The sequence below is a fragment of the Coccinella septempunctata genome, chromosome 7 (genome assembly GCF_907165205.1).
Source record: "Coccinella septempunctata chromosome 7, icCocSept1.1, whole genome shotgun sequence".
NCBI lineage: Eukaryota > Metazoa > Arthropoda > Insecta > Coleoptera > Coccinellidae > Coccinella > Coccinella septempunctata.
In genome coordinates this window covers 4,211,298-4,232,827 of record NC_058195.1, presented here as the reverse complement: position 1 = coordinate 4,232,827, position 21,530 = coordinate 4,211,298, and the positions used below count along the sequence as shown (strand labels likewise).

General features: G+C 36.6%; 1 protein-coding gene across 11 annotated transcripts in view; it reads right to left on the bottom strand.

Annotated features, from left to right (window-relative positions):
* LOC123316552 (broad-complex core protein-like) overlaps positions 1-21,530 on the bottom strand; it is a 48,492-nt gene that overhangs the window by 15,242 nt on the left and 11,720 nt on the right. For 2 of the 11 annotated variants that reach the window (XM_044902681.1, XM_044902685.1), the window contains exons 1-5: positions 14,094-14,540; positions 13,159-13,360; positions 5,490-5,678; positions 2,342-3,098; positions 532-582 (exon numbers count right to left, since the gene is read on the bottom strand). In XM_044902681.1, the coding sequence (XP_044758616.1) occupies positions 532-582; positions 2,342-3,098; positions 5,490-5,678; positions 13,159-13,344 (1,183 nt within the window). In that variant the 5' untranslated portion in view covers positions 13,345-13,360; positions 14,094-14,540. Of the gene's footprint in view, positions 1-531; positions 583-2,341; positions 3,099-5,489; positions 5,679-13,158; positions 13,361-14,093; positions 14,541-21,530 lie in introns of those variants that run through there. The other 9 variants (XM_044902683.1, XM_044902687.1, XM_044902686.1 and 6 more) reach the window with 7 other exon arrangements.

Genomic DNA, 21,530 nt, shown 5'->3' with positions numbered 1-21,530 from the left:
CATCCATCGTGAAAACAGACAAATAGTTATGTAATTATTCAGCATGTTGAAAAGCTCCGAGGATTGCTTCTAACTTTGGCTCCCCCAATTCGAACATAACAATCGAAAACTAAATGAGACAGCACAAACAGACCAGTAACAATAAAAAACAAAACACATATTGTTAAACGACATTCCAACATAACATATATTAGTTAAAACCACAGAAAACGTTCGCTTTCATCTCAACCGTGTGTCAGCTAAGATGCCAGCACGTTACAAACATGCCTGTTCAAAATGCACTCAAGAACATAAATGGGCATCGCTGTAAATGTGAATTTGAACAAACATATTCGGGTGAGACCGGTTTCATCCTGCAAAAACTCAGGGTTTAAGGAATGGTTTTCTCAGAGTTTTTACAGGAAAAAACCAGCTGAAGTTGGGGCGAAACCTACAAACTGAATGCCGGAATCTTGATCTAGTATATAAGAATGAACACAGTTTGTAAATTTCGTATTTGATCGAAGGTATAATATAATAAGGTAATCTTACCTTGAGACGTACCAGCAAGTGCATCATTTCCTGCTAATGACGTATTCAATCCTGAAATAAAATTTATTTCATGAGTGAATCGATAGGTATACAGGGTGAGATTTGAACATATCTAAAACTAACCCTTATCTGACGATGTTTCATAAGGACGACAGTATTATGCAGGATGGATCTTCTGTTCTATTACAGACTATTTTCTCTATTTGAGTATTTTTCATTTGGAATTGATTGATTTCTTCAATTATATAAAAAACTGAGTGATTTTTCCCTTCGAAAATGTTATAAACTGAATAATTAACATGTATAAACAGATAAACGGCACTGAAAACATGAAAATTTGAAAGAAGTTAAGTAAGAAAAAAATATTCTCACCGGAAATGTAAATATTTCATGACTATCAATGAAATGTACACAAAGAACTATTTGTGATTGTTCAGTGCATCTAAGAGCGTCCTATCTAAGTACATAATAACCAAGGATTGATCTTAAAATCATGATATGCTTCAGATCGTGAGGATTACGTGAAAATTGTGAGCAAAAAAGAGAAATCTACAATTTCGTTATGTGTACACGACAAAACATCACCCTGTATAAACCAACAACAATAAGAAGACATTCAATAAAATTAAGTAGGTCTACAGGGCGATTCTTTGACTCCTACAAATATTTCAACATTAGATTACCATTTTTTCGGAATGGCCTCAGTTTGAAAGATACAGGCTGTTGAAAAACCATTAAAAAATGTTCTTTTTAGTTCTATCTCACAAATACTTTTATCGAATGAAATGAATTTCGGAATACAGTTTTTCATTTATTTGATGAATCTTTCTGAACACAAGATATCACCCACGTCTTCCAGTTTTCTCTTTATTACCATAAAAATACCGAAAATTCAAAGAGCCAAACTCTTGAAACTAGGTTGGACGCTATTTGATGAATTTTCGAGAAATTTGATGTTCAAAAATCAAAAAGTATCTGTGAAATTTGAAAAATTGGGCACTTTGTCTGAATACAACTCTGTTTTAAAGATCCACAGATGTATAGTGTTTCCAGATTTAGCTAGTTATTCTGAAGTTAATTTTGTTTTTCCAGATGTGGCACAGATCATTATGAAAATTTAAAATTTCTATATATTTTTATCAGGGCGGAATCGGAAAAAATCGTATAGGGAAAAAGTGTTTCCTTTGACCTCAAGAATCTACTTTTAGAATATTTGTATGAATCAAAGACTCACCCTGTATATTATCATATTCATGTTTCAAAAAGAAGTGACCCCGTCTCTAGGATAGGTAGATAACTGAAAAATATTGGAGGTTTGCTTTTTTACCGTAAAATTTAATGATGATCACATGAAATCTCACCTTAAAAAAGATATGTTCGATACTACTTGGTACAAACCGTGTAACTAGAGCCCTCTATGAGAGTTAGACATTAAAACAAATTCATATTCATACGTTGCCAGTAGTTTCGGCAAAATCGTAGAAAATGTGCATAATTTTTCATCTTCAAGGCCCTCTATCTGAAATACGAATGGCGTTTCGACAATTCGTTATTAACAAAGCCCAATTATTTTTCAGTTGCCTACTTATCCTACAGACAGGATCATCTTTTCTTGAAACACCCTATATTTTGTTCGAACTCGAAAAAGAGCGATACTGATGACTCTATCCATAGATCTCGAACGTTTCTTTTTGATCAATTCGTTAGGAATAAACACCGCCCAGTCCAGGATGTCCTGGTTTCGTCGCCAATTATGACTCTGCGCGCGCATCCCGATAACGCCACGATTTGGTTAATTTATAATACTCACCTCCAAGCCCCGTGGGTTCGGCTGCCAGAGCGGCCATAGTAAAATTGAAGCCGCTAGCTGCGGTAGCGAAGAGCTTGCTCTCCGAAGGCGTCAGATACGGAGGGCCCCCAATCGGACTGTCGTGGTCCTCGTGGTCCCCCGCTGAACTGCCCGAGTGCGGCCCCTGAGGTAGATTCGTAGGCCCGTTATCGTTCGGCGTGACCGTATCACCTGAGTCGTTACTGTTATCGTCCTGATTATTTGTACTACATAGAAGTTCCATTGGTTCGGATTTGACCTTGCTGTCGTTGCAGCGCGGCGTCCCAGCAGGCGGCGACGGGCTGATGGGCGAGTTCTCCCGCTTCGTGCTGCTGATCCCGTTGCCGTCGAATTCCTGGTGCAGGGAGCTGAGGTTCAGGTTCAGCGCGTTGTTCTTCATCGCGCTGGGAGAGAAGTCCGCAGGTTGCGTCTGGGGCGGCTGCTGCGCGCCGGGCAGCGTGTGCTGGGACAGGTTGAGCTCGTTATTGTTGTTATTGCCGATTATGTGTTCGGACCTCGCGCGTTTGTGCTCGTTCTCGGGGTCCATGGATATCCTCCTCTCTCTCCTGTGCTGCATGGCTGCCCGTCTGAGCAGTTGGTTCACTGTGGCGCCGTGGGGTGGGGATGATGGCGAGGTGAAGAAGGAGTCCGATACTAACTTGTCGGTGAAGTTGGGCGGATGGCTGTTGGATACTGGGGGCGTTTGGGGGTATCGAACGAGGCTCTGTACCTGCGCCAGCTGTAAGAGTTCAATGGATATTCAGCACAAGCTTTGATTCATTTTATTTCGAGGTTTATCAGGGGAGTGACACCAGAACAGATGTGTTAGAGCTGGCAGAAGGTTCTGGAGGGATCTGTAATTCTCGCAGACCAGTTTGTCTGCCACCAAAGCGTTGGAAAGAAAGCTTGAACTCGATGTCTTATGGGACTAATCGTTAACCCTTAGGAGGCAGAAGACACAGGACGAAGTACTTTTTCCTATTGGAAAGGAGAAGATGAAGAGAAGAAGAAGACTTCAACTGGACATACAGGGCTAGCACTCGCAAGAGGTTCTGTAGAGATCATGTGGACAGGACACCAGAGGAAAGACTGGCCAAATTGGTAGAAACACAGAGACTCAGTAAACGAAGAGCAGTTGGCTGCCCACCAAAGCGTTGAAAAGAAAGCTGTAACTCGATGTCATATGAGACTAATCGTTAACCCTTAGGAGGCAGAATACACAAGTCGAAGTCCTATACTCCTATTGGAAAGGAGAAGAAGAAGACTTCAACTAGGGGTACATGGTAAGAGATCACAGGAGGTTCTGTAGAGATCATGTGGACAGGACACCAGAGGAAAGACTGGCCAAATTGGTAGGAACACAAAGACTCAGTACATGTAGAGCAGTTGGCTGCCCACCAAAGCTTTGAAAAGAAAGCTGTAACTCGATGTCATATGAGACTAATCGTTAACCCTTTGGAGGCAGAAGACACAAGTCGAAGTCCTATACTCCTATTGTAAAGGAGAAGAATAAGACTTCAACTAGGGGTACATGGTAAGAGATCACAGGAGGTTCTGTAGATATCATGTGGAGAGTATACTAGAGGAAACACTGGCCAAACTGGGAGAAACCCAAAAACTACAGTTGGCTGCCCACCAAGCGATGGATCTCGATATCACTGGAGATGAAATTGTTAGCCTGCAGGAGGCAGAAGACAAAGGAAGTAGTCCTATTGGAAAGGAGAAGAAGAAGAGCTTGTTTCCTTGGATATAAACAGTAGAGACACTAAGAATTTTTTTTCCGAATAAATGTCTGAAGTCTTCTTTGATCAACGAAGTTCTCTTCGTAATTAACTTCTGATTTGAAAAGAATTGGGGAGACAGAAATCTACATACAGAGTAAACAATAGAGAACGTACTGCCAACAAGACCTCTCGTTTAAAGCCAGCAGCCTCATCGAAATACTTAATAAATAGCTACGACACTTTACGTTCATCCATTTGATCTTTCTCAAGCATAGCTGGTACATCTCTGCGTAGATTTCTTTTCTTCCAATCGAACAGCATCAACCCCAGACGGGGTACTAGAAAAACACTACGATGAAAGAAAATAAATGTACGTAGAGGTCTACTTTTGAGTAGCCACGAGTGAGAAAGCTTAGGTCGTTGAACGCCAGGTGTCGCATCGATTTATATAGTACTTCGGTGTGGCTGCCCGATTTCAACAAATGGCCCTCGATTATTATGTTGGGCGTTGGTTAAGTTTTGTGGGAACTTAGAGCAGACAAGAACTTTTTATCTCCGACTCGAAAGAAGAATATTGTATGGCAGAGATTTCAAAATATTGTTAAAGTAGCTTCTATAATTAAAAAAAAATTAAAAGTGGTCATTAAGTTTGAAACTTTAAGAAGAAGTAGTATGAGTAATTTTGAGAGAGTGACACTTAGTACCTATGTTTGGTTTACTGTTAATGAAGACAGTTTCAAAGAACGAAATTGCCAAGCTTAGAAGTCCTCCGTTATACTCAAATGCTATGAGTATAGAAATGAGATGGATGTTAGAAAACAACTTTTGAACCCTCGTAAATGTATTATTCTAAATGAGACCCATCCAACCGACAATTCTTGTTATCCAAAAATACACAGAGTGTTTCCAAAGAGTTATTTTTCACAGAAAGATGTAAATTTCAACAACAATTACCTAAACAAAACTTTCAAGATGGCCAGAATCAAAAATCATCGATAAAATAGTTCCTGATACGACCATGATCATGTCTGATATGCACCAATCAAAAGCCACGAGAAAAACGTGAAATTGAGGGACACACTGTAACTTGTTTTGTGATCATTCTACCATATGGTTTAGTCCATGCCTCCATTTCTTTTACATTGTTCTCCCTCCCTTTCACGATGCACTAATTTCTTATATGCCACATAGTTACAGAATTGCATGCATTCGCACAGGACTTGGGGGATGGTAACTCCGCCAACTTTAAGTATTCTATATAGGCGATATTTCATGGAATGATATATTTGATGATGTCAAAATAAGAAGAATAATGGATAGAAAACGGAAAGCGTCCACACTTGGGCTCTGTTCTTCGGAGAGAGCTATAGGAATGTTGAGAAAAAAATGAAAATCAGATGTTTTACCTGGTCGCGGTCTTCTCCGTGTTGTTGAGTGAGTCCGCTAACCCTAAGGACCTCAGCCGTTTTGAGGAAGGAGGACAAGGAACGCTGATGAACATTGACTTCTCCATGGTATATGAATTCAACGAGAGCATGAAGATCTGTCCATGCGACATCTTGCAGGACTATCACAGGGTGTTTACAGGGCGTTGACTGGAAGAAAAAATCCTATGAATCACACAAACGTATTCAATTGCGAATGACAGTAACTTCATTAGTTTAAACGAGAGTTTAAACGTTTTGTCTGAACCTTTCTCCTTCGTTTGATTGATTCGATTCCAAAGCCATAAAATAAGCGAACATTTTTTTTCCTAATTCCAAATTTCGGTTGACCTTTACGATAATATTATTCAGGAAAACGAAACAGATTGAAATTCAAAGTAGCAAATGACGATAAAAATTCGCGTTGCAAAAATGCAGATTATAACAATTTCCACAGACAGACGTCTTATCTTTAGAAGACCTTCGATATTAGTTGTATACCTACTTACAGTTCCGAACGAGATTAGATAAAAATTGAAATTTTTTAAAGGGTTTTTATACGAAGCCATTAGTTTTATATCATAAAAACTGCAATCCAGTTACAGGAAAGAATGATGTTACCAAAAAATAAAAGTTTTTTCGAAATTCATAGCGACCTAATCAGTTTCCTAAATTGTGGTGATAAAAAAACGATAATGCGTGTATTTCCTATCTATTTAGACAATGAACAATGCTCTCCTTATTAAACTATCAGAGTTTGATAGAAGATATGAACATCCTCAACCTTTATTATATTTATGACATACTTGGAGAGAATAAAAAAAAACCTTTGGTACTATTTTTAATTTACGCAACTTTTTATATTTAATTGTGGAATTTTTAAATAACAACTTGAACTTTTCGAATTGGATAAACCCTAAATTGCTGAGAGATATTTATCAACCTTTTTTGGTTGGTTAAGCTTATTGAATTCGAAGATTACTTTTTTTTAGAGTATCAGTGCTGGATCAGTGAATAACTCTTTGAAATTTTGGACTAGGAGAATGATTCAGACATTTGCGGAATCACCTGTAATTAGCCCATGAGCTAAAATTAATCTTGACTTTATAGCGTGATCCGAAAGTGGTAAAAACCGACCCTATATGATAGAGAGGCCAAACATATGTCAGAAAAGCCCATTAATTCGATAGTTGATATTTTACCAATCCTCGTGGGTTAGATTGTGATAATGATGTGTATGTAATTTTGCATCCCCCAAAATCATTGTTATATCCATACAGGAATAGAAATTGTGGAAGCTTCATGAAAGAAACGAAATCTAAACGTTCAATACGGAGGTCATTGTCGAGTTCATTTTCAGTGAAGTTATGAGCAATGTTTGAAGTGTATGCAAATATTTTTTTAGGATTTTTATCGCAGTATATGGACAAGTTTATCTTTTTCAGCTGCAGTCTGATAACTTATCGAACTCAGTGAAATCTGCTCGAAAAAATACCATTATATTATTTCTAAATGAAACAGAAAAAGGCAGGAGTTAGTTTATGAATTTAATAATTGAAATTTTCAGCAACATATGGATTTTTTCGAATCATTATAGCTGGGGAGTAGTCAAGTTTTTTGTTTGGTCGGAAATGTGTTGTAATCTTATCATTGAATTGTATTTTGATATTGCTATGTTTAATTATTGTTTTATCTTATGTTGAACTGATTTTTTTTTAGATGAATATACTAATTTTCACGTGAAGGATGGATAATATCACATTGCTTACTATCTTTTTAAAAACAAACATTTATGAATTCAAAACTACCACAATCAGAAGGCTAAAATCAAACTTTTTCGAAGGAAATCTTTTAAATAAAGGTATAATGAGGAATCTAAGAGTTTCAATTTATTTTTGTTATATTTTTTATTCAGAATACCCGACTGATCAAGAAAATGCCATGCTTCTTTTTCATCGAGTTCTGTAGAAATTATATGAAATCCTTCAATTTTTTTCTAATCAGTAGGACAGTTTTTAATGCTCAACCCTGTATGAGTGTACGTCAACTTCGCGTGTTAAAAGCCGTGATTTTTTTTGGAATATTTCCATCTGAGGTGGGCCGAAATCAGAATGCACATCGCAAAGTTTTGGCATCTATTCGAAGTGCAGCATGAGATCATCAACATAGAAACCTCCAAATTTACTGGCGAAAGTGTGTTGACCCCCGTGTCCGGTCCCAAGGATGCGACAGTGTACAAATAGTTGTTATTTGCATCGCTCGTCCGAAATATATTGCAGCAGCTCATTTTTATTTTTCAGGCGTAAGTGTGAAAACAATGATGGTTGGTTGGTTTGTTGCGCTGCCTTAAATATCAAACGAAAAACAAACACTCGGTTATGGCAGGAATGGAAATAAATGCAGCAGTCGGATTGACATCATACGCTGCATGAAATCGCAATAGATTAGGTATGCAAAGGATGTGGGGGGCTTCCTATCAAGGGCGGTTCCAGCGGGGGGGCCATGGTTGTTATCCTTCGAAAAAGATGGGGCCAGTTGAAACTTCCTCAAGACCGAACGGTTGTGCCGAAATGGATGAAATTCTCAGATTTATTACTAGGAGAGTTGCTCTTTCAGAATATGTATCACATTTAGATTTGCGATAATTTTCCTGGAAGAGAAAGGACTCGAAAATTGACTTTGGGAAAATTCCCAAAAAGTTGGGGTCAGTTGAAACATCCACAAGAAAGAACGGTTGTGCCGAAATGGATGAAATTCTGAGATTTATTACTAGGAAAGTTGCTCTTTAAGAATATGTATCATTTTTTGGTCCGCGATTATTTTCCTGGAAGAAAAACGACTCGAAAATTGACTTTGGAAAAATTCCCAAAAAGTTGGGTTTGAAATTTGATTTTCTGGTAAACAGTGTTAGATATCCGAATGTTTGGTAAGTAGATATAGGTTTTCGAACATGCTGAATCTATTGCGAGCAATTTCGAAAGCCTATCTCCCTTCGTTTAAATTTTCATCTTGGAAATGGCAATTTTTCAAAAATCGCAATTTTCAATCTGCGATATCTCCTGTTATATTCGTCTGATCCGTTTGGGATTTCCAGTTTTATAATCAGCATTGTCAAGGCTTACATCCTAGCATAAAAACTCGATTTCGAAAATTTCAATTTTTTGGGTCAAAAATGAGCAAGGGGTTGGACCCCCCTAAAATGACCTATTTGCTACTCTGTCTGAAAATCAGGATGTTCTATCACTGTCTTAGGATATGGAGTGCATATAATTTGTTTTGAGGATTCTAGAAAACCAAACAGTTGATGATTCAATGAAGAATTGCACTCCAGAGAGCTCTTCGAAGTCAACTCGAAAATGAAAAGTGGAAAAACAAAAAAAGTTATTTTCTCCTAAACAGGGCCAGATATTTGAAATTTTGGTATGGAAATATAGGTTTTCGAACACGCTGAATCTATTGCGAACAATTTGGAAAGCCTTTCTCCCTTCGTTTAAATTTTCATCTTGGAAATGGCAATTTTTCAAAAATCGCAATTTTCAATCTGCGATATCTCCTGTTATATTCGTCTGATCCGTTTGGGATTTCCAGTTTTATAATCAGCATTGCCAAGGCTTACATCCTAGCATAAAAACTCGATTTCGAAAATTTCAATTTTTTGGGTCAAAAATGAGCAAGGGGTTGGACCCCCCTAAAATGACCTATTTGCTACTCTGTCTGAAAATCAGGATGTTCTATCACTGTCTTAGGATATGGAGTGCATATAATTTGTTTTGAGGATTCTAGAAAACCAAACAGTTGATGATTCAATGAAGAATTGCACTCCAGAGAGCTCTTCGAAGTCAACTCGAAAATGAAAAGTGGAAAAACAAAAAAAGTTATTTTCTCCTAAACAGGGCCAGATATTTGAAATTTTGGTATGGAAATATAGGTTTTCGAACACGCTGAATCTATTGCGAGTAATTTCGAAAGCCTATCTCCCTTCGTTTAGATTTTCATCTCAGAAATGGCAATTTTTCAAAAATCGCAATTTTCAATCTGCGATATCTCCTGTTATATTCGTCTGATCCAATTGGGATTTACGGTTATATAATCAGCGTTGCCTAGGCTGCCACCCTAGCACAAAAACTCGATTTCGAAAATCTCGATTTTTTGGGTCAAAAATGAGCAAGGGGTTAGACCCCCCTAAAATGACATATTTGCTACTCTGTGTCAAAATCAGGATATTCTATAACTGTTTTAGGATATGGAGTGCATAGAATTTGTTTTGAGGATTCTAGAAAACCAAACAGTTGATGATTCAATGAAGAATTGCACTCCAGAGAGCTCTTCGAAGTCAACTCGAAAATGAAAAGTGGAAAAACAAAAAAAGTTATTTTCTCCTAAACAGGGCCAGATATTTGAAATTTTGGTATGGAAATATAGGTTTTCGAACACGCTGAATCTATTGCGGGTAATTTCGAAAGCCTATCTCCCTTCGTTTAGATTTTCATCTCAGAAATGGCAATTTTTCAAAAATCGCAATTTTCAATCTGCGATATCTCCTGTTATATTCGTCTGATCCAATTGGGATTTACGGTTATATAATCAGCGTTGCCTAGGCTGCCACCCTAGCACAAAAACTCGATTTCGAAAATCTCGATTTTTTGGGTCAAAAATGAGCAAGGGGTTAGACCCCCCTAAAATGACATATTTGCTACTCTGTGTCAAAATCAGGATATTCTATAACTGTTTTAGGATATGGAGTGCATAGAATTTGTTTTGAGGATTCTAGAAAACCAAACAGTTGATGATTCAATGAAGAATTGCACTCCAGAGAGCTCTTCGAAGTCAACTCGAAAATGAAAAGTGGAAAAACAAAAAAAGTTATTTTCTCCTAAACAGGGCCAGATATTTGAAATTTTGGTATGGAAATATAGGTTTTCGAACACGCTGAATCTATTGCGAACAATTTCAAAAGCCTATCTCCCTTCGTTTAGATTTTCATCATGGAAATGGCATTTTTCAAAAATCGCAATTTTCAATCTGCGATATCTCCTGTTATATTCGTCTGATCCAATTGGGATTTACGGTTATATAATCAGCGTTGCCTAGGCTGCCACCCTAGCACAAAAACTCGATTTCGAAAATCTCGATTTTTTGGGTCAAAAATGAGCAAGGGGTTAGACCCCCCTAAAATGACATATTTGCTACTCTGTGTCAAAATCAGGATATTCTATAACTGTTTTAGGATATGGAGTGCATAGAATTTGTTTTGAGGATTCTAGAAAACCAAACAGTTGATGATTCAATGAAGAATTGCACTCCAGAGAGCTCTTCGAAGTCAACTCGAAAATGAAAAGTGGAAAAACAAAAAAAGTTATTTTCTCCTAAACAGGGCCAGATATTTGAAATTTTGGTATGGAAATATAGGTTTTCGAACACGCTGAATCTATTGCGGGTAATTTCGAAAGCCTATCTCCCTTCGTTTAGATTTTCATCTCAGAAATGGCAATTTTTCAAAAATCGCAATTTTCAATCTGCGATATCTCCTGTTATATTCGTCTGATCCAATTGGGATTTACGGTTATATAATCAGCGTTGCCTAGGCTGCCACCCTAGCACAAAAACTCGATTTCGAAAATCTCGATTTTTTGGGTCAAAAATGAGCAAGGGGTTAGACCCCCCTAAAATGACATATTTGCTACTCTGTGTCAAAATCAGGATATTCTATAACTGTTTTAGGATATGGAGTGCATAGAATTTGTTTTGAGGATTCTAGAAAACCAAACAGTTGATGATTCAATGAAGAATTGCACTCCAGAGAGCTCTTCGAAGTCAACTCGAAAATGAAAAGTGGAAAAACAAAAAAAGTTATTTTCTCCTAAACAGGGCCAGATATTTGAAATTTTGGTATGGAAATATAGGTTTTCGAACACGCTGAATCTATTGCGGGTAATTTCGAAAGCCTATCTCCCTTCGTTTAGATTTTCATCTCAGAAATGGCAATTTTTCAAAAATCGCAATTTTCAATCTGCGATATCTCCTGTTATATTCGTCTGATCCAATTGGGATTTACGGTTATATAATCAGCGTTGCCTAGGCTGCCACCCTAGCACAAAAACTCGATTTCGAAAATCTCGATTTTTTGGGTCAAAAATGAGCAAGGGGTTAGACCCCCCTAAAATGACATATTTGCTACTCTGTGTCAAAATCAGGATATTCTATAACTGTTTTAGGATATGGAGTGCATAGAATTTGTTTTGAGGATTCTAGAAAACCAAACAGTTGATGATTCAATGAAGAATTGCACTCCAGAGAGCTCTTCGAAGTCAACTCGAAAATGAAAAGTGGAAAAACAAAAAAAGTTATTTTCTCCTAAACAGGGCCAGATATTTGAAATTTTGGTATGGAAATATAGGTTTTCGAACACGCTGAATCTATTGCGAGTAATTTCGAAAGCCTATCTCCCTTCGTTTAGATTTTCATCTCAGAAATGGCAATTTTTCAAAAAGTGCAAATTTCACTTGAGAATTCGCCAAGACCGAACGGTTTTGCTGAAATGGATGAAATTCTCAGATTAATTACTAGAGGAGTTGTTCTTTTAGAATATGTATCACATTCAGATCTGCGATAATTTTCCTGGAAGAAATACTACTCGAAATTTGAATTTCGAAAAATTCCCGAAAACTTGGTTTCAGTTGAAACTTCCTCAAGTCCGAACGGTTGTTATTTCTGCCCATTATATTTTTTTGGGCCAGCTCACTTACGCAATTTTTTTATCACTCAATTTATACGAAATGGACTACATATAATTGTTTGCGATTTGTGTAATGAACGTCATGGTCGTGAAGTAGATTATGGAATAAGTAGAGATGAGATTAGGCAAAATATAGATGGATTTTCTGAAAATAACCACAAGAATCGAACATGTTTCTTTTTTCCAACGTGGGAACAGTATTTGATCCATTCGGGTTCAATAATTAATATTAATTTAGAGCGGTTTTTCCCCTTTTTGTGATGGATGACGACGTACATATTTACTATCATCGAAGGACCAAAAAAATTCATGCGTTGTTGGTTCCACCTACTGACAAATTTTCCATGCAGGTACATCTGGTCTCTGTTTCTACATTGATCCTTTCATAAGGCCTAAAGGCACCTACATCGTCTATTATCGAAGAGATGGCGTTGAAGCTGTAGATAAAATTTGTGATTCCCCTCAACAGGTGGTTTATCTCAGTTGGCGCCAAAATTGAAGTCAAGGTTTACTAAACTTTGCTTTACAGTTTCCATTCGGTAATATTATATAGGTATATGAAATCTCCTCTCAGGATGAATGGATAAAATGAAAATAAATAGTTATGGAGTGATAAAATCTCAGGAATAATTTTTATTTGAATATTTTATTTCTTTTGAATGATTCTATCACTGGAGTAGCTTGTGATTGAAAACTACGAATAAAATATAGAAAGTTCCTTGTAAACGATTCACATAGTCTAAGAGAGAATTGACATTTTCATACCAGAAATTTTCTAAAAATATCATTTAGGCTATCTAATCGAATACAGGAACATGAAAATCAGACCTCTTTCTTTTGATTTTCAAGAGTGAAAGCTGCTTATATGCAATATTTTGATGCTAATGGGCCAGACTGTATGAATTTTGCACTTACCTTAAGTAATTCTCGGAAATAAGGACTACAGGCTGACAAAACTACACGGTGAGCTTTCAAACTCTTTCCATCACAGGCCAGAGTGACGTCCACAAAGTCCTCGTCATCCCTGAGGTTTTCAAAAGCCGATGTGATGCTGCTTTGGTAATTGTTCCAACGCAGACAAAAGTGCTGTGTATCTACCATTGTAGGAAATATTCACCTGTAAAGAAAAACCGAGATTGTAAATCTGGAGATTTTGCGAGAACCATTCCATACATGGGTGTTCCTCACGGAAAACATATCGATAACAATTTTATAGATCCGCGGAGGAATTTGATTCTGGCATTCGATAAATAAATTAATTAACATTGTTTATGATATACACTGGCCGTTTTTGTAAACATTGGTTAGGAGGAAAGGCTCCAGAATTCGCAATACTTAGAAGAATAGAGAGAGAATCTATTCGGGAATACGCGAAAACAACTCACATCGAAACTAATAGAATTCATCTTTCTAGATAACTTGCGGATTAATTGCTTATTACTTTGTGAAAACGAGATAAGTGCTATTTTTACTGGGAAATGTAAACAGACTTCGGAAAGATTTCTATACGCGTTCCACGAAAAAATCACGATAGGTTTCTGTAATATCCAGTTCCGATCGCCATAGCGGAAATTATGAAAAATGTTCGATTGGATGGTGGGGAGACCGGAGTATGGACCAGCAAAAAAAGCACGGAAGCAAAGCGAAAAGATGCGCCAAGACGCTATAAGCGTCGCCAGCACCACAAACATGTTTCGTACAAGACGAGAGCTGGACACACACTAGGAATCATTGCAGGATGACAATCTCAATTATGTACGAATTTGAACTATTTGTGTCGGTTAGAAAACGTGAGAGAATGAGGGTGGTTTTTCTGGGAGAAATACAAAAAACGTGAGTTGTTTTATTACCTGAGGGACATATATGTTCAGTCATTTATTTATTTGATATCGTGGAATCCATGATCATAAAGACGAGAGCCAGATATTTCGTGTAGTTCGCGCGACACAATCCAGAATCCAGATCAAAAAGAACAACAGTCTTGGAAGGCACAAGTTCCCGCCAAAATACGAAACTAGACGGCGTCGAAAACAAAACACAAGCACTAGAAAAGAAAACGTCAGTTCATCACGGACCTCGGGCGAATATTAAAAATTCAAACGCGCAAAAAATGCCGGGCCCGCTTATTCTTTATTGGGACATGGCTATGAGACATCTGCTGTAATAAGCCGGCACTAAAAAATAGTGCGTGTGCCTCCTACCCCTCCCTCCGCGGATGAAAATGCGCAGAATAACGAGTACAGGCCCGCAATTAAAAATGTCAAAATAAAAAAATCGAAACGGAGCAGAACTCCCGGCCTGGTCCTTCGACTCGGATCTATCTTGTTTGTTTATCGCTATTCGGGATGTGAGCCGTGCCATTCGATGACTTTCGCACGAATTTTGGCAGTTTTGATTGGCCGTTATGATAAATTCCTCTCGCGAGAGGAAAGAGATCAAACTGCATCCCGCATTTTAAAAGCGAGGCCATGGGCGGCTCGTTCGGTCTGAAGGGGTTGAAAGGGGAATGTCGAATCTCTCCCTTCCACTTTCCAATTACCTTTGTCCCCCAACATCACTGACACGCATTCGCTCGCGGTAATATTTACAACTAGACGAGAACATGCTAACTGCTGCGTGTTCCATACATTAAAAAAAATCCATTTTTGATTCCGAATTTTTGGCCTCCTTGATTCGACACAATCTTGTTTATTCAAATGGAAAATTACTATGACATATGTCATAGATACGTTACCAATGAATAATATTGTTATCTTGTATTGACGTAATTTTTTTCACAATTATGTATGCTTTTATAACTTTTTTTTCCATCACGTAAGTTTTAACTTTTAGAAAACGAAATATTCATTATATTCATTGGGATTTTTTTCCAAAAAAACTTCTATTGTTATAACCACCATGACAAAGTTTTATACACCACAGAAAAACTGTTAGATTAATTTATTTGTAACCGTAAAAGGGTTTTGAGTAAAATTATTATACCTTCAACCAATAACTCAAAACGATCAGTATTAATTGAAAATCAATTGATAGGTTTATCAGCGATTCCATTTAAAGTAATTGTTTGAAGGACTTTCTGGATATCTACATATGCAGGGTGAGTCTTTGACTAGCACAAATATTTTAACAGTAGATTATTATTATTATTATTATTACAAAAATTACAAGAGTTGAGGTTTAAAAAAACCTGATTCTTGAGGTCAAAAGAAACACTTTTTTCCCATACCACTTTTTTTCGATTCGGCCCTGATAAAAATATGTAGGCATTTTAAGTTTATATATTGAGCTGTGCCACCCCTGGAAAAACAGAATTACCCTCAGAATAACTAGCTAAATCTGTGACATTACACATCTGTGGATCTTTCAAAAGATTCGGTACCAAATTTTTCGAATTCCACAGATATTTTTGAACATCAAATTACTCGAAAACGGCGCATTACACGAGAAAATATGAAGAATACTTTTATTTTACAAAACGTTCAAATATTCATAATATAGTGTCCAACTTAGTTTCAAGAGTTGGGTTCTTTGAATTTTCGGTATTTTTATGGTACGTAATGGTCATAATGAGAAAACTGGAAGACGTGGATGATACCTTGTGTTCGAAAAAGATTCATCAAATAAATGAAAAACTATATTCCGAAATTCATTTCATTCGATGAAACCGTTTGTGAGAGAATTGAAGATAACATTTTTATGGTTTTTCAACAGCCTGTATCTAACCGAGTAAGGGAAAAAAGTGTTTCTTTTAACCTCAAGAATCTACTGTTGAAATATTTGAAAGAGTCAAAGACTCAAGCTGCATTCACAATCAATTCGCGGGCCGAAGTGCACTTCGGCACGAAATTTACCATTCGCAAAAATCTTGGAACCAAATACTCAAATGAATCAAAAATGTAACTGATCAAAACATAAGCATCAGCATCATCTATAGCCGGCACGAAATTCCTTGCCGAAGTGATAGTTTGCAACTTGCAAGAAATTTTGTCTTGAATTTCATTGTGAATGGTAACAGAGAACGCCATCTGCTAAGCTTCCGTGCCGAAGTGCACTTCGGCCCGTGAATTGATTGTGAATGTAGCTTCACCCTGTATATGTTAAAGCAATCGATATCTGAATCATCACTGGTGATAATTTTTCGAAAAAATTTCTTTCGAGTGTAGTGAAGGGTCCAAATATTCAAACAACTGAAAAATTCCCAATAATTTCCTGCTTCACGCAGATTATGATTGAAAATGAGAAATTTCACGTTGCTTCTTGAAAGAATAATATATTATTGCCCAAATTTTTCATGTAGAAATCATATTTCTAATATTGAATTTGATAAATCAGTCCATATTCTGAATTTCATTAATAATCTGTCAACTCTTGAGTAAAAAATTTTTTTTGATGAAAGGGTGAATTTTGCAAATCAAGATGTTCTTCAATATCGAATAATTCTAAATATTTCGTATTTTAATCCTCACTGATCACTACACTCTTTACTTACAGGAAGACACAGAGAGCTTTCTACTCAGGTTTATCCTTAAACTCATACGCATTTATCCTGGTATACACTAACCCGCTGAAACTTTAACTCATACACATGCTTTACCCATTGTTTAATGTTCAAATATGTCTCTCCCATATCCGATAGAAAATATATATACATATATAATAGACAAAAATTGCGACCTGAATGTTTTCAAACAAGTTTTTTTAATTCGGCAATAACAAACATTCAAACAACGTTTTCCATCTTCCTTTGAAATTTGTACACATCCAGATAGCATGATGGCACTTTGAGCTGATACTTTGTTTTTATTAAATTTCGCATGTTATTGATCAATAAGGTTTGGGTGACTCATTTGTGATTGAAGGGCTATCTGAAGGATCACAATGTATTGAGAAAATTTTAGACGAGTTGATTCATTGATTCCACTCTGAAATCAACAATATCGCAACAGTACATGAAAGGTTTTTATTGTTAATTTGAAAGCCATTGCAGAATTTTCTAAAAGCCATTTGACTTTGTTTCGCTATACTTTATACCATATACAGGGTGAGTCCTTGACTTGTACTACTTGTACTATTTTGACAGTACATTCTTTAGGTCAAAAGCAACTTATATTTTTGTCCGATCCATCCTAGATGTAAAGATATAGCCACTCTTGGAAAAACAAGATTCTCTTAAAATCCATGACACCATAGTCTACACATCTATGGATCTCTCAAACAGAGTTGCAGATTTTTGGTCAGGACTCCTCCACCTAGTATTTTTTTACGCCTGAATCCATTATTTGATAATGGAATATAATAGCTACTTCTTTCATGGATATCAGTAGATTGAGCCATTGAAGAAATCAGAATCGTATAAGACTATTTTTGATGATCCTTCATCTCAAAAATAAATTGGATTGTATAAAGTCCCTCGTTCAAATATAGGTTGAAGACTCAATAGTTCACAGAAGCTCTGTTGAACTCATCGACAGCTCTCACATTGAATGAGCCTATAGAAGAGAATAAAAAATGTCATTATGATGACTTAAGTAGTATGCCAGGAATCTTGTAGTCACACAAATATTGGATGTGCGGTGAAATGATTAAATAAACTGTTAAAACAAGTTCTTGCAAAATGGGAATTACTATTGTTCGACCTTTCTTCCTTCTGGATAAACATCTTACATCTGCATGGTTCAGTATAATCTTAACCGTATCTAAATCTCAGTTCCCCGAAGTTAAAAAAAGTAATTGCTCAATATCACATGAAACGAAAGAAAAACTAGATCCAACTGAATAATATCATAATAACCTAAAATTAGACGAAATCATTCGTGCAAAAATCGACGGTACAAACATCGCTCCAAACTTATTTATCATATCTGTCTACTGATAAGGGGTTATAGCGCAGAAATCTTACAAAGTACGATAGACCAGACAAATCTACTTGACTAGAACGTGAGGTAGGGATTGAGCAGTCTCTCAAGTTTTGCCCAACCAGACAACCGTATGATAATTTATAATTTATAATGACCTAGGTCAATCTATAACGCTTTGCAGATAAACAATTTGGTTGGCATTGAATTTGACTCCCAGATTGGAGACAACACGTTGTGCAGGGATCGGATGTTGTATGATAAACTATTATTTACGAGGGTTAACCGAAATGAAGCGCAAAACTAGGAGGTATCCAGGTTAGAAGGACCATTTGGACAGACTTCCAAAAACTATTATTCACCAATTATTAGTATCAAGTTAGATATGTGGGTTAAGTCAAAAACTCAAAATTCCTAACAGCATTTAATCAAGTTAGACTTTATGATGATGAAAGTAGCCTTATTATTCAAGATACGTCATCGTTTGGGAAAATACCATGCCATACCTAACGCAATTCTAAGAAGACGAGAATGCTTTGGTTTCAGATCTGTTTCGATGATCTAAGGATGCAATAGGAAAGTGGAAATACAGGGTTTTAACTTGAGGAGTGTTCCCCAACGATATAATATGTAAATTCTTCTGATTCACACACAGGTTATTGGTATGTGAATTGAGTCACAAACAATTCTGGGTATAAATCCATTAGAAATTGGCTTAGATTCAAGAAGGATTTGTTACCAGAGGACGAACTATTCTGAGATGCCAAGGTATTAAACTTTCTCACTTAGATATAAGAAGATAATTTTATGAAATTTTTTAAAAGGTTCAGTCACTTCTTGTAGCTGGCTTCTCACGTTTTCTATGTTTGTGGTGAACCTTAATAATTCTTGGACACAAAAAAATATCATACACCTACTTAAGTGTCATGAGGACCATATTTTACCTGCTATGCCATACATACGCCTCTCCATATTGCAAGAGCAAGAATTATGTTTCATTCGAATATCCATTTCAGTTTTTGAGCAGTGTATTTAAAAATCATTCCTCTCGTGCTGAAGAATATTTTCTTAAATAATAAATAAACAGAATATCTAAGCGTAATTTTTATTCATAAGATTACCATTCGTGAAATCGTTTTCTCCATTTTTCAACAATTATTGTGTTGCAACTTGAGTAGAGCTAGCGTCCTGATCTCTCACTGATACGTTCCTGCATAACCCGTTACAATAAATGTTAATAATTGCGTCACCGTAGTCTTGGCACTAACTTTTCCTCCCTTCCTTTTCGGGGGCGGCATGCCACACGTGTTCGTCTTGAGACTTACAAACGCACCAATCAATTATTCAACGGAATAGGGACTCCTGTACTATTACTTCGAAGGGCTGTCCGAATTTTTTTCACCCTTGCCTTGGTCATCTCCGAGGGGACACTCTGAATTATTGTTATAGTGCGGAATGTTTGTGTCCTGAGTGAATGAAATTTGGCATTTATTTTTGCTTTAATAATTCCTCCATGAAATTTTGAACCAAGGACAGACTTATGAGAAATTATTGCTATAGTAATGGTCGACTTTCTTAGGAAACTACGGAAGATCACTTTGACTGTTTTTTCATAGATAAACCACACTTCCATTATCATTCTTCAATTATTGAAAGGAATCTACAAACTATGGGTAATCTAAGGCTGATAAGAACGAATAAAAAAAAATTTCCGCAAAAATAACGTTATAAACCTCGTGGTTCAGTATTGCTATAAATAAATAACAATCCCAATATCATCTTCAGGTAACCACCTCAGAATTCTGACTTGTTAAGACAGGATTCTACCTTGTATCTCAGAATTTCAACTTGCAACTCAGAATTCCGATTTGCAAGTCACAATTCAGTCTTCAATCTCAGAATTTCCACTTGCAACTCAAAATTTTGACTTTTATCTAAAAATTCGGACTTGCAAGACAGAATTCTTTCTTGAATCTCAAAATTCAGACTTGCAAGACAGATGACTGTCCTGCATATCAGAATTTCTAGTTGTATCTCAGAATTCTGACTTCAATCTCAGAATTTCAAAAAGTAATCAAGAAATCTTGCATCTTAGGATTCCGAATTGCAAGAAAGAAATCTGACTTGTGTCTCAGAATTTCGACTTGCAACACAGAAGGTTGCCTTTTACCTGAGAATCGCAATGTGCACTTAAGAATTCTGATTTGCAAGTAAGTATTCTTTCTTTTTGCTGAGAATTATGACTTGCAAGACAAAATTCTTTCTTGCATCTCAGAATTCGGACTTGCAAAGATAGAATACTGTCGTTCATCTCAGAATTTCCAGTTGAAACTCAGAATTCTGACTTCTATCGTAGAATTCTCACTTGTATCTCAGAATTCTGACTTCGATCTCAGAATTTCAACTAGTAATTAAGAATTCTAGCTTACATCTTAGAATTCCGAATTGCAAGAAAGAATTCTGACTTGTGTCTCAGAATTTTGATATGCAAATCCGACTTCTGACTTCCACCTCAGAATTGCAATGTGCAATTCAGAATTCTGACTTGCAAGGGAGAATTCTTTCTTGCTACTGAGAATTTGAACTTGCAAGACAGAATTCTATCCTTCCCCTACGAATTTCGACCTGCCACTCAAAATTCTGACTTCTATCTCAGAATTTCCACTTGTATCTCACAGTTCCAACATCGACCTCAGAATTTCAACTAGTGATTTAGAATTCCCGCTTGCCTCTTAGAATTTCGACTTGCAAAACTTAATTCTGTCTTTTATCTCAGGATTCCGGATTGCAAGACAAGATTCTGCCATGTATCTCAGAATTTATACTTGTAACTCGAAATTTTGACTTTTATCTCAGAATACCAGCATGCAGTTTAGACTTGCAAGTCAGAATTCTTTCTTGCATCTCAGAAATCAGACTTCCTAAACAGAATTTTGTGCTTCATCTCAGAATTTCCAGTTGCAACTCAGAATTCTGACCTCTATCTCAGAATTCCGACAAGGAATTTAGAATTCCAGCTTACAAAACTCAATTCCTGGTTTTATCACAGAATTATTCTGTATAACAAGACAGAAAACTGCCTTGTATCTCAGAATTTCGACTTGCAACACAGAATTCTGACTTCTATCTCAGAATATCTACTATTATGTCACAGTTCTGACATCGACCTTAGAATTTCGACTTGGAAAACACAATTCTGTCTTTTATCTCAGAAAACCGAATTGCAAGACATGATTTTGCCAAGTTTCTTGGAAATTAGAGATGGAACTCAGAATTTTGTCCTTCATCTCAGAATTTCCAGTTGCAACTCAGAATTCTGACCTCTATCTCAGAATTTCAACAAAGAATTTTGAATTCTAGCTTGTATCCTCGAATACACTATTCGACATGTAAAGAGAACAAGACTAACAATTGTTTCGTTTTTTTTTTCGT